The 13616-nt window shown below is 51.5% G+C and overlaps 2 protein-coding genes across 2 annotated transcripts; one reads left to right on the top strand and one right to left on the bottom strand.

Annotated features, from left to right (window-relative positions):
* The first annotated feature begins 2124 nt into the window (after positions 1-2124).
* LOC109733253 (E3 ubiquitin-protein ligase WAV3) lies at positions 2125-5882 on the top strand. The gene is made up of 2 exons (XM_020292452.4): positions 2125-2808; positions 3688-5882. Exons 1-2 carry the CDS (start codon positions 2434-2436, stop codon positions 5602-5604), a joined length of 2292 nt encoding a protein of 763 aa, XP_020148041.1. The 5' UTR covers positions 2125-2433; the 3' UTR covers positions 5605-5882.
* Positions 5883-6912: 1030 nt separating this feature from the next.
* LOC109733262 (uncharacterized) lies at positions 6913-13290 on the bottom strand. Its single transcript, XM_020292461.4, has 11 exons — positions 12621-13290; positions 11716-11766; positions 11537-11624; positions 10673-10779; positions 10334-10402; positions 10098-10213; positions 8851-8905; positions 8607-8727; positions 7857-7904; positions 7672-7766; positions 6913-7553 (listed from the first exon to the last, which is right to left on the bottom strand). Exons 1-11 carry the CDS (start codon positions 12651-12653, stop codon positions 7452-7454), a joined length of 885 nt encoding a protein of 294 aa, XP_020148050.1. The 5' UTR covers positions 12654-13290; the 3' UTR covers positions 6913-7451.
* Positions 13291-13616: the final 326 nt, after the last annotated feature.

The raw sequence follows: 13616 nt of genomic DNA, 5'->3' as shown, positions 1-13616 counted from the left end.
GCAAGCGGTTGCTGGTCCATACGAGCATACTAAGCATGTACGCAGACGTACGTACGTACCGGCCCATATATAAAAACCCGGGGATTCCGGTGGATGGTGCCAGTTGCCAGCCCCACTAGACGTTGCCGTCCATGCCACGAGCTCATCTCCTCTCCTCTCTTCTCTCCCATCGCATGCCCAATCATTCGTACGCACGGCGGCCGGATCGATGGATCCAAACCCCCAGCAAGCATCCAAGCACCCCCAACTAAAAACGTACCGGCGCCACTATACCACGTGACAGCGAAAGAGGTCGATCGGTCCGTCCGTCGAGCGGCCGGCTGCCTGCCCCGCCCGCCGCTGGTGGCCCAGCCCGCCGCTGATCGGTCGCCGGCCATGTCCGTCGTCGCGACGCCTCCGGTGGCTTCCAGCGAGGCCAGTAGGCCACGGCCAGTGTGCCGCACGACCATTGACCGGATGCGTTCGTGCATGGGTGCGTATCGCCCCTGTCCGTTCCGATCGCTCGCCGCCCGGCCGGCCCCCACGCCGTCCATCATCTCGCTTTCTCGCCGTTGGCCCGGTGATCCGGTCGGGTTCCGATTAGACCCGAGCAAACATCCACGGGACCCAAATACAGTTCCATTTTCTTTTGAAAAACAAGTTTTGCTGAAATACATCTAAACGTGTCCCTAAGTATTGCACATCTAAAATTTTATGTCATTAATCTTACACAAAGATTCACATTCGTCCCAACATTTTCTTTTATGGCTTTCTTTTGTCGGATCTATTATGCATAGTTCATTTCAAGTTTAGAGAGCTCCGAAAATAATAAAAATTATAGCGTGGTCCTGGACCACGGAACAACCACTTTCACCGTCAAAACGAGCCGGCGTGACCTTGCCGATGATAGCCATAAATCTTCGTGCATGTGTCCCTAAGAAGCGGCGGCCCGGACTGCGCTCCGTGTCGTTCGCCCCTTGAATCGATCTGAAGAATCTGCAATCAAATCTCGCCGTCAGGTACGCACGACGAGAAATCCTAACCTCGCCGCCCCGAGGAGCTGGTGGGAATCTACGTCGAAGCTCCGTCTGATCGGTTCTCACGGACGAAATCGAGGAGGGTCGAAGCCCGAAAGACTGATTCGAAGATTAAGTGCCGACATCCGTCCAAGCGCCGCTCCTCCGAGGACTATCTACTAGCCGAAGCCGAGACACCAAGATTCCAGTCGCCTTACTAGTCGAGTAGCAGGCAAAGGGGAGGAGAATCCACGGTCTCGTCGGCGGGGATCGAGGGTAGGATGGCTTTGCCCTAGTCGCCTTGCGAGAGGGGGAAAGAAAGACGTGATTGAGTTGGGGACTCCGAAATCCCATTACATGTGTAGCGTATCGCTCATAACATTACAGATCAAATCGCCGAGGGCTTCATCGACGTGCTTTACACGAGACCGTGCCTCAGGAATCTCGACAAAGGCTGTGAGTTCGTCACCGTAGCTCTCGTCGAGAGGCTCTGTTGGAGAAGAGTGGAACTAGTGAGACGGAACACCCATGTCAGGCCATGTAATGCCAATAGTTGACGTGCCTGTGTCCAGAAAAAGATCCAAACACGTAAGAATCTACCTTAAAGCAAGGTTTCTACTCGTTATTGCTTCCACCCTATTGATGACAGCTAATGTTACTAAAAGCTTAGATGAAGAAAGAGCTTCTGAGCGAGGGCTTGTTGGTTTTGCTTGTTGGCGTGGATAATCTTCGTCGACAAGAGACTTGTATTGAAAACGCGAAACGACAAGAGACTCACAGGCAAGAGATCATAACCCCACCCCCCCCCCTCCCTCCCTCCCCATACCGTCGGAGTTGTGGCCGGAGAAGGGAAGAGCGGAGCGGGGATCGCATTCGGGGAGCGACGGTTAGGGTTTCACCCTCTTCTTCTCCTCCAAGGAGCAAAAATAATACTCACTTACTAGGCTAATCTAATAACGAGTCCGTAATTATGATTACACAAAAGAGGAGGCGGGTGTTCAAAAGAGGAGCAACAAATTGCCAATAAAGAGAGGTGCAGGAAGTGGGTCCACTCCAGCCGTGGCAAGTGAGCTCAGAGCAGCAAGCTTTCCCGTAATAATTGGCCAACCCCTCCCTCCCACCCCCTATCACATGACGGAAGCGGAAGCTCGCTCGTAGTCGTAGGCCAGCCTACCCGCCTCCCCTCCCCTATTATAACTTCCCTCCAAAGTCCAATCCCACCACAATTCACACACGCCGGAGGAGCAGCGAGATACAGAGCCCCATGTGACGGATTCATGGTGGTGGCAGGACGAAGAAGCAGCAGCCGCAGAGCATCATACTTATCATATAAGTAGAGGAGCCGGCGCCATTCTTTCTCTCCCCGGAGACTCTGAGCCAGCAAGTTAGAGCAGCAGGGGTGGAGCCGGCGGCGGTGGTAGAGAGGGAGAGGTTCGAGATGGGGACGGGGTGGCGGAGGGCGCTGTGCACGTCGGTGAGCCGGGACGACAGCAGCGACGGCGGCGGCAGCGGCAGCGCCAAGCGCCGCCCGCCGCCCGCGCGCGGCGACGCGCCGGCGACCCCGCGGAAGCTGGCCTTCTTCTCCGGCATGGGCGGCGGTGGCGGCGGCAACCCGTCGGCCCCCGCGCTGCGGTGCCGCACGAAGCCGACGGCGGAGCCGGAGAGCGTGGCGCCCGTGACGCCGCCGCAGCCGGCGTCGGCGCCGGTGTCGGCCAGGAAGCGGGTGCCGCTGCTGCAGGCCATCTCGGCGCCGTCCTCGCCCAGATCCCCCTCCAGATTCGCGCTCTTCAAGGCCTCCATCCTCCCCACCAAGGTAACGGAACCAGCCAAAGACCCCATTTTTCTCCCTCCCTCCCTCCCCGTCTTCTTCCTCCTCTAGTCAGTCCCGAGACGAGGGCGTCCGAATGCAGTATCATTCTCGTGTTGCTTGTCTCTTAGCAATGGCGGCTGGCGATCGGCGATCCCCATTCCCATTTCCCAGTGGAGGAGAGGGGAGCAGAGCATGGGGATCAATCATTGCCACACTCCTCTGTTTTGTCCTAATCCCCATCACCTCCCACCCCACTCCTCTTGAGATTCGATTCTGCTTGTGATTATCCAATTATTATTCTAACGGCAGCAGCTTTCCAATCCCCACTTCTCTGTTTCGTTTTTCATTCCGTGCCACCTTTACATCTTGTTCTCCTTTCCATCATTCCGCGGACGAGATCTTCTTTCGGCACACCCCCAAATTTGGCTACACTACAAACAAATCCATGGACGCCGGAGAGAAAGAAAGATCTCTCCAAGTTGTTCTTCGAGAACATTGTTCCCATGGAAGCCAAGGAAAGAATCTCATCATTTGGAGGAAGCAAGATGATGGATGCAATCGTGTGATGGAAGAAGGAGGACAAGATAAAAGGCTGCTCTGCTCCCCCTTTGTGTGAAGTGAAAGAAAGAGTGGGGAGAAGTTGCTTCGGATCGGATCGGATCAGCTTTATCCTGATTCTGATTTGAGCAACCGTCCAGTGATTCATCTTCGATTCGACCCCATCCCGATAAATCCTACTGCAGCTACTGCCCAAACAGAACGAATGAAAATCTTTTCCTCATCCCGATGCTGCTTTAGCTCATGTTTTTCATGGAAAGATTTCTTCTTCTTCTTCTTCTTCTTCTTCGATGGAGTGGGTGATTGATCGGTTTTCTCTTGCAGGCACGGTGCGGCGTGTGCACGCGGGGCGTCAAGAACGGCGGCGGGGCGGCGGTGTTCACGGCGGAGTGCTCCCACTCCTTCCACTTCCCCTGCATCGCGGCGCGCGCGCGCGGGGCCGCCTCCGGCGCGCTCTGCTGCCCGGTCTGCTCCGCGCCGTGGCGCCAGGCGCCGTTCCTCGCGTCGCTCCGCCTCCACCTCGACGTCGACGGCTCCCCGCACCGCAAGCGCAGGACCTCCGACGACTCCCGCAAGGCAGCGCCGCCGCCGCAGACCAAGGCGGCCGGCGTGCCCAAGGTGTACGACGACGACGAGCCGCTCCTGGCGCCCAAGTCCGCCGCCAACGGCAGCGGGTTCAACCCGATCCCGGAGGCGGACGAGGACGAGGGCGAGGGCGAGGGCGAGGAGGCCGGCCGGGAGGGCGAGTTCCGGGGCTTCTTCCCGCACCCGCCGCGGGCGCGGACCGGGCTGGCGGTGACCGTGGCGCCGGAGGCCGCGCTGGTGTCGTCCGGCCGGCGGCACGGCAAGTACGTGGTGGTGGTGAAGGTGAAGGCGCCGGGGCTGCGGTCGTCGGCGTCCCGGCGCGCGCCCATCGACCTGGTGACGGTGCTGGACGTGAGCCAGGGCATGATGGGGGAGAAGCTGCAGATGCTGAAGCGCGGGATGCGGCTGGTGATCGCGTCGCTCGGCCCCGCCGACCGGCTCTCCGTCGTCGCCTTCTCCGGCGCCGCCAAGCGGCTCATGCCGCTGCGGCGGATGTCGCGGCAGGGGCAGCGGTCGGCGCGGCAGATCGTGGACCGCCTCGTGGTGTGCGCCGCCGCGCAGGGGCAGGAGCAGGCGCAGAGCGCGTGCGCCGGCGACGCGCTGCGCAAGGCCACCAAGGTCCTCGAGGACCGCCGCGACCGCAACCCCGTCGCCACCGTCATGCTCCTCTCCGACACGCAGCAGCAGCAGGACGCGAGGAAGCACGGCGATCACCACCACTCCCTGCGCCGCCCGCAGGCGGCTCCGGCGGCGGCCACGCGGTTCACCCACGTGGAGATCCCCATTGCCGGGCCGGCCGACGACGCGCCGGCGCGGTCGCCGCTCGCGCCCAAGGAGGAGCACCTGGAGTCGAGCGCCCCCGCGGAGCACGCCTTCGCGAAATGCCTGGGCGGCCTCGTGAGCGTGGTCATGCAGGAGGTGCACCTGGAGCTCGCCTTCCCGACGGGCGAGATCACGGCGGTGTACTCCTGCGGCGCCGGGCAGCATGCCGTGGCCCTGGCGGGCGGCGCCGGCGGCAACGGCGGGTCGGCGCTGAGCGTGCGGCTGGGCGAGATGTACGCGGAGGAGGAGCGGGAGCTGCTGGTGGAGCTGCGGGCGCCGCTGGGCGCGCACCCGCACTCGCTCTCCGTCCGGTGCGCCTACCGCGACCCGGCGTCGCAGGAGACGGTACGCGGCGCCGAGCAGCCGCTGCTCCTGCCCCCGCTCCACGACGGCGGCGGCGGCGGGAGCTCCACGTCCTCGCAGCAGCGCCTGCACGACCTGTTCGTGGCGACGCGCGCCGTGGCGGAGTCGCGGCGTCTGGCGGAGCTGAGCGACTTCTCGACGGCCACGCACCTGCTGTCGTCGGCGCGGCGGCTGGTGCTGCAGTCCCCGCCGACGCAGCAGCAGCAGGACCTGCTGGGCGGGCTGGACACGGAGCTGAGCGACATGCGGTGGCGGCGCGGCCAGCAGCAGCCACCAACGCCAACATCCCGGTCGGCAACGCCGTCGGGCACGCCACGAGCGTCGTCGGGCGGCGGAGGGGGAGCAGGGGGCGAGCCGCTGACGCCGACGTCGGCGTGGCGCGCGGCGGAGCAGCTGGCGAAGGTGGCCATCATGCGCAAGTCCATGAACCGGGTGAGCGACCTGCACGGCTTCGAGAACGCGCGCTTCTGACGACGGCGACGGTCGACGGTCGATCTGTAACGAGCACGGGAAGTTGTTTTTGTTTTTGGTTTGGTTTTGTGAATCGGACGTGAAGAAGAAGAAGACCCTGCCGGAGTGCGGCGGTGGACGGACGGCTAGAGGTGCTGCTGCCATTGTTGTTGTTAAAAGAGTAGCCAAGTGAAATACTAGGATCCTCCATGATATTGCTTTTTTTTTCCTTTCCTTTCCTTCTTGTTAATTACTCCATGTTTTTTCCTTAGTAATTATAAGACTTGATTCATTCTTAATCTGAGCTTGTGGTTGAATGGTCGTCCATGATTGTTCTCTGAAGTAGTAGTAGAAGAAGAAGGTTTGCCCCGTTGTTTTGTAACTGCATCCATCCAGCATAGATAGATAGATGGATGAAGCATTCGTTGAATCAAGTTGCACCATACACCAATTTCACTGTTGTCTGATGGTTGTTGATCATCCATCCATCAGCTCTGCTTTTCTGCCGTTACAGTCGCCCAATGCTCACCCTGCTGCACAGTGAAAATGACCTGGTGGGTGCCGATCACTGAACCTGAACTACCACACATACATACATACTCTGACCCTGACCCTGACCTGCAAATGGTGCCTGTGTGAGGTGAAATGACAATCCAGCAAAGTGGTGGTGAGTGATCCATGCATGCATCTTGTGTGTTTCTTGTGTGCTTTGCATTAGGGTCAAAGATAGATAGATAGATAGATAGATAGGGGAATGTTTAGGAGCAGTGGAGTGATTGGCTGCAGCAAGGGATGTCCATTGCAAAGACCATGTCACCACCACATAGAGACATCACCACACACAGTTACAGTTAGGATTCACAGTGCAGCTAGCTCATCACATCAAATTCATTGCAAAGATAGATCATTCCTCCTCCTCCTCTTGCCCTTCCTTCCTCCCTTATGCCTGCCCTAACAACAGTTCCTTCCTGTTAGTTAGGCTTGTCCTGGACTGGAGTGGACGGACTCTTGGTCTGGTTACAGTAGCCACAGTGCACACTGCACGGCACAGTGGCGCCTCTGTTCTCTTCTCCTCTGGCAGGGATTCACTGTCGCAGGTACTGCGTGCTGCTGCCGCCCGACGGATCCGGCCGCTTGTCCGCACCCGCAGGGCGCAGATCTCCATGTTTTTTTTTCATTCTAAATTAATAAAATCAAATCAAACATATACTCCCCTTTTTAAATATGAAGTTTTATTACAGATTTCAATGATGGGCAGGTTTTTGCATTCATACATACATAAGCTCTCAATGATGGGGTCTCCTCCAATCTGTACAAATGCCACTCAAATTTCCTCCGATCATGTATTCCACTTTCTTATATTTTTAAAGGTATAATGGGCAGCAATTCATTGAACAAATCACAGCAAGTTTATTACAAAGTATAGCTCGGATGAAATCCAGAGCTACAAACCAAGCACCATCTAACAGCATCCTCCGCAGACCGCTACCGAATGCCTGCCCGTCTTCGTGCGCAGAGGAAAATCCCCACAAGAACTTTTGCGAATTCTAGCTTCTCAGCTTCAGGATCAAGGAAGAAGCACAGAAAGCGAAATGCCCCGCGCCGCGTGGGTGCGACCGATCGTCGTCATAGGGTTTGTGCGCGATGCCCTGCAGGGTGAGCGTCCTAGGGCGGATTGTGCACACGGAACACACAAACAGCTCCTCTTTAGAAACAACATGGTTCAGACTGTGATGCTGAAAACGCACAGGCTTTCATACCAAAACTCTGCCTGTTTCATCGGTCAGTACACAGGAGAGAAGGAACCCAACATACATTTTCCCCAGGTTTATATTGTTTTTCTTTTCTTTTCTTTTCTCGAGCCTATTTCATTTCAACAAGAGGTTGTAAGCTGGCAGGTCCTGGATCCGCAGGAGGTCCTCCAGAGACAGCTCCCTCTCCAGCTGCGCCTTCGTCGCTTCCAGCACATCCTGGTCGATCCATCCATCCATCCATTCATTCAGGCAGCACCCGTTAGCTCATCGTCGTCGTTAGGTTACATAAACATGGCATGACATGCTGCTTAAGCGAAAGAAAGCGTGCTCTTACGTTGAACTGCATGTAGGAGGCGCGCATCGCTAGCCACTGAGCGTCCATCATCTCGAAGGCTATGCAGTATAGGATGTCGAACACGTCCTCGTGCTCTGAAAGGATGTAGCGAGGCGTTAGTGTTTCTCAAAGAATAACAGAGCGATTTGAAACCCGGAGATGAACCATGGCGGGTTTGAGCTCACCGGACAACATTCTGACGAAGTTAATCCCCGGCAAAGTTTTCGGTCGAGCTGAGCAGCCAGAGTTTTAAAAAATAATAGTTAATAATATAAAAAAGAGAGGGACATCAATGATAGAAGATTGTGGCATTGACTTCTATATGTTAGATGAACCAAGAAAAAACCAGTAGAGCTACTGCCAATTATGAAACCAACAATGACCCAGTAATTGCAGCCAACTACTTGCATTCAAACAGCACATGAACAATCAAGCAAACCCTTTGTGCAAATCATAGAAATTTTAGAATTATTGGCCATCGGCTCAATGATTCTGGCGAGACCTACCGATGCTGTATGTATGTATGCGGGTAATAATAGCAGGGCCACTCTAATCAGTAACCACAGCGCAATGAGACTGTTGTTGGCCGTCAGTTAGCAGTTAGCGCCAGCTGTATGTGTGTTTATTGAAATGATTATGGTTAAATGGTCATGATCAAGTTAGAAGATTCCTCATGTTTCAAAAATTAAATATCCCTAATGAGGGCCAGCACCAGATCATTCTGGGGTTCTATGCTGATCTAGTGGTTTGACTTGTGTGGATGTAGCACATGGTACATGTACCCTCACCACTAGATTTATTGGCTTCATCAGTACTGATACAGTGCATACAGGCCATGTGTAATTATCAGGTTAGATTTTCATACATATATATGCATGTAAACCATATTTGCCATGTACTACATGGAAAGATCTTTAATCGTGTAGAGTGTATACCTGAATTAAGCTCCAACAGTTGGATCAACATGTGTGAGACGTTAACGCCTGCTGTCGCAAAGGGGTATTCCCATGTGGCTCGCATTCCTTGTGTTTTCAGCAGCAATTTCTGGAAAGAAGCCTGCATATGAACCAGGTAAGCAGCAACAGCATATAGTATGTCAGTATGAAGAAGCCGAATGCCAGTTTTCTCAGCACATAAGTAGTTTAACATATCGACTTCATTTTGCTTGAAATGGCATACCGGGTATCTTCTTGCGAAGAATAGAAGATTCTCAAGCGAGACAAATCCACAGCCCCTGAAAATCAAAATCGGACCATTTCTAAGCTCTTAAAACATACTTGTCAAATAGATATGCAAACTAACCATAAAGTTTGAGTGCAGGTTATGATGTACACTGTTTATGAATAAATACTTGCTCAACTCGACCCTTATTCAAGTTAAATTCAAACTTGGCAATTCGTAATTTTTGGCCTCGTCTGATGGAGGTTAAGGATCTTCTTATGACTGCTACCAAAGGAGGCTAGGTAAGTCCAGGAATGTTAGGTTTCCAGAAGATGATTGGCTAGGTTCTGACTGTACAATCTTACTTTTAGCACCAAGATCCCAGTCTCCAAGATTCTTCCTAATGGCTGGAACAGATATCTTTTCACTAAACTTTGTTGGGAGGAACTTCTCAATTGTGGGTCCAGTTAAGAGTCTTTTTGCAGCAACACTATACCAGTGGAGGTTAACCACCAGTGGGAAGTTTTCAGTAGAAATAAGTTCTTTTGGAAAATTAATATTCTTCGAGGACCATTTTTTTTTCCTTTGGCTAGTCTCTTGGAGGAGTATTTCAAGTTTTAACCAAGGAGACTATGACACACAGAGGTTGGATGGGTTCAAGGAAATGTCAGTTCTGTAGCCACAATGTGGATAGGGACCATATTTTCTTCTCTTGTCCTCACACGTTTGGATCCACGGTACCCATGAACGTCAATCATCTTCTGGGAGCATGGCTGCACTCGTTTGACCGGGCCAAAAATGCAACTGGTTTCGATTGGGTTAGCAGCTCTTTTGTGGACTATTCGGGGAGATTGGAACAATGCATGTTTCGGCTGGGCTGATGCCCAATGAACCAACAGCCTTTTTATTTTTTTAGTTTATCACTGGTTAAGATTCTGGGTTGTGGTGTAGAAGTGGAGGACACACACAGTTGACTGTGTCTGGCCTCCAAACTACTTCAGCAGGTTAAGGTTGAGATCTTCAATTGACGACACAAATGCAACCGACGGTGAAAATACTTCAGGGATGAATGTTCAATATAAATGTAGCCTGCTCGCTAAGCTGTTTGAGACTCCAGCCATACTGATGCAACTATTAACTTTGTTGGGGTGTTTACTTCTATGTACTGAACTTTGTAGTGTTGGTTTCCTATAATGGATATCAAAGGCCAACCCCCTCTTTTCTCAAAGTTAAAAAAGAAATCATACAATTAGAACAAGAAGTACCTGAAATCAGTTGCAGGATTTGGGCCCTGCCACCCCATATCTTTCCACTGTTCGGAAACTAAGCTCGTGAGCTCTGTATCAGGAAAGGAATTTTTCCAAAGAGCCTTCAGGGATGTCTACAACCACAGTCCGAAACAAATACAGTGGAGATGCAATCATCAATTGGAAGTCGGTACGGTAGAAACGGGAAAATAACTAACCAACTGGGTGTAAGTTTTGTTTATTGCATCTCATACCAGATGATCCGGTCGGGTCTCGTCAAAAGGTATGTTTAGTCTGTCCTTTAATTTTTGCATCCTTTGTTCCTGAGTAGTTAAAAGAAGCTTTGGTTCAGTTGCAAAAAAAAAAAAACAAGGGAAGGCATTTTGCAGACATGTAGGATCGCCGTCAATAGATCATATCAGAAAAGAAGAGATCATCCAAATCCTTGTAAATTTAACTAGCCAGATACTGTATTTGTTACTTTAGATGACAACCAACACTTCTACTACAGAAGAATAGTCGTGATTTTTTTGGGGAGAATATGGTTGAAATATAGTGTGTGTTTTCGCTTGCTAACCCTAATACAACTTTACCTGAAGAGGGGTCATTTCAAAGTTCTTCTCGGCATGGACTTGACGCTTTTTACCTGAGCCAGTGAAAAGCCCTCCAAACCATGTCTTATTTCCGACCATAGCATTAACTGCAGTCAAGTTATCAGAAAACAGTAAGTCATTCGCAATGAAACGTCTCTCTCAGAGAAGCATAACACATATGCTAGGTTTATTGAATGCAGAACTGACAACAAGGAAAACCTACAGAAAAGATATGAATAAAAAATTCCCAAATAAGTTTGATCAAATTGACAAGGCATTCAGGGAGCATGAATTAGGATTTTTGCTCCCCATCAATGCCTATGCTGTTCACAATGCCAATGAGTTCCGTTAAAAAATTAATGCTAACGAGTCCAAATAAAAGAAATAGGGGAAACAACGGCATCCATGTCATGTCAAATATGTAGAATTCTAAGTTGCAACATGGATGTGTCTAATATTCTGGAATCAGATAGAGTTTCTGACCGTTTGTACAGAGGGTAAAAATGATTCTGTCATTTCCAGCGGTGTCATGGTATGCAACAAAACATCAACAAGGAATACTACCTTCTCGAAGTTTGTGGCCTAGAATACGTGTAAAAGAGGCAACCTATGATGTGCAACTACCTTGTTGTGGAATCATATAATTAATTTCCAGTTTGCACACCAGATTGGCATAAGATATTCCCAAAATATTCTACGTGTACTTCTGTATATAATAATGTGTTGCCGATTTAAAGTTCAAATTACTTGTACATTTAAGAAGCCAAATTGTAGAAATATCTGACAAGCAAAATGTAGAGATATCTAGGAAGCAAAAACAAATATATAAATATTGGTGAGAAGGCTCTTGAGAGAATTAATCACCCTTGGCAGCAGTTGCCATATTTGGCTTCGGAGTGGATGCATTTTTTGCAGGTTGCCCCCCAAAAGGTTCAGATGGAGAAGTTTCCTTCTACATGATGTACAGTTATAAAGAGTTAAAGCTAGGCAAACAGATAGCGAGGACTGCATGCCCGGTGTACATGTAAATAATTCATACATACTTTGATCATTATTTTGTTTTCTGCTAGTAGGGCCTTCGCTTGCTGTATTCCCTTCAAAAAGAGGAAAAATAGAGAGGATAAGTTCATAATCACATCGCACAGAGCTTATTTTTCTGGGTAGTTATAAACATTTTACATTCAAAAGCAAAATCAAAGCACAAAAGATAACTCCAATGGGTAAATTATAATGCACGGGCTTCTATCTTAGTACTCGGAGAGAGGATGTTCACCCCCACCCACCCATGATCAACATAGTGTGCCATATTTATCCCAACTACACGGATGCCTGCACATTTTCCGGTGCTAGAAGAATGCGCCGGAGCTACACGAGGCTCTAACGACGTGTAGGTGTATGAGTGATACACCATAAAAATGCAGGACTTTGATGCTGACTTGGTGCCTGGACCAGAGGTCGACTGTGCACTTTTTGGAGCAAAGAGCCGTGCAAATCCCAAAGATATACTTACATCCGTAAACAGAATTTTATAAGTATTTCAATTTTGGATTGGGACTCGACAATCCTGACTGGACGCTCCATGAGATCTGAAGTTTTGTAAACTGCCAGCAAAATGCAAGTATTTCAATTTTGGATTACGACTCGACAATTCTGACCGGACGTTCCATGCTCTGAAGTTATGTAAACTGTCAGCAAAATGCAATCCAGGGCAACATGATTTATCCCATTTATCAGAAACACAACCGGTAACATTGTGCAAAAAGAATGAATTTCTTGTACCAGGAACTAACATAAGCAGAGATGGATGAATAATAATAACATACAACGGCATCGTGAAATTCTACCAAGAGGAAAACAGATCGGCTCTGCACATATGGGACATGACGCATTCAGAGATCGCGAATGTTGGTTGCACTACTAATCTTGAGAAAAACTGAAGAAGTGCTACCTGCTGGGATTGGAGCTGGAACGGAATGCCCATCAAAGAAGAGGGAGCTATGGCGCTGGCTCCTCCCGACGCCCCCTCTCGCCCGCCGCCCCTCCCCGTAGTCCTCCTCGCCCGACCCTCCCCGACGCGCGCGCTAGGAGAAGGCAGTCAGCGGTGTCTGGACGCCCGCGCATGAGCGGGGGGAATCGCCGCCTCTTGCGCGCGGCGCCCTCCCGCCGCCGGCCAAAGAATCACTCTTTCCCGACTGCCTGTCCTTGTCCTTGCCGCGGGACAAGGGAGAGGGAGAGGGATTGAGGTTGGGAGGTTGGGAGGGAGGGAGGAAGAGGAGGACGGAGGAATTGGAAAGAGGGTTTCCAATCCGGCCCCCTCCTCCTTCCTTCCTTTGGCTCGGTTTAGATTGGAGCTTCCAGTGGGGAGAGAGGGACGGGCTGGTGATGGTATTTGTGCCCGCAAATCCTGGCCCCGTTTCCTTCGTCTCTCTGGACGGATGGCGTTTTGGGAATAGCCGCCGCCGATCTCGCCCCACCATCCGTTCCCTGCCCCTTCCTCCGTTCGTGTCGTGCTCGCCTCGTTGCGTTGGTTGTGGTGGGGTGGTGGAGGAGGCGAGGTGGGGAGGAAGAAGCTGACGTCATCGCCGATGATGTTTACTTGGGCTAGGCCTTTTTTTTGGGGGGGGGGGGGGGGGGGGGGGGGGGGGGATGGGCTGCGTTACATTATCTAGCCCATCATTAGGCCATGTACAATACCCCCGGGTGATGCCACGTAGGCCACGTAGGATCGAATATCAGTACAAGTAGGTTCGGATGAAGCAGTGGGATCCTCTGCAGGAGGCGGATGCTAGGAGAAGTGTGGTCCAGTGCATAAAGTTGAAAAGAATGAAGTGGAAAGTAGAGATGCATGTCTAGTGTCTAATGAAGCTTTGCTATCGGCATGGGACAGATACACGTTTGGTCATGTGAGGAAGGAGATTCGTAATTTCAAAAAAGGATTTTGAAA

This window comes from Aegilops tauschii, chromosome 2 (genome assembly GCF_002575655.3).
Source record: "Aegilops tauschii subsp. strangulata cultivar AL8/78 chromosome 2, Aet v6.0, whole genome shotgun sequence".
NCBI lineage: Eukaryota > Viridiplantae > Streptophyta > Magnoliopsida > Poales > Poaceae > Aegilops > Aegilops tauschii.
Note: the sequence above shows the minus strand (reverse complement) of the source record. Positions and strands in the feature narration are given on the sequence as shown.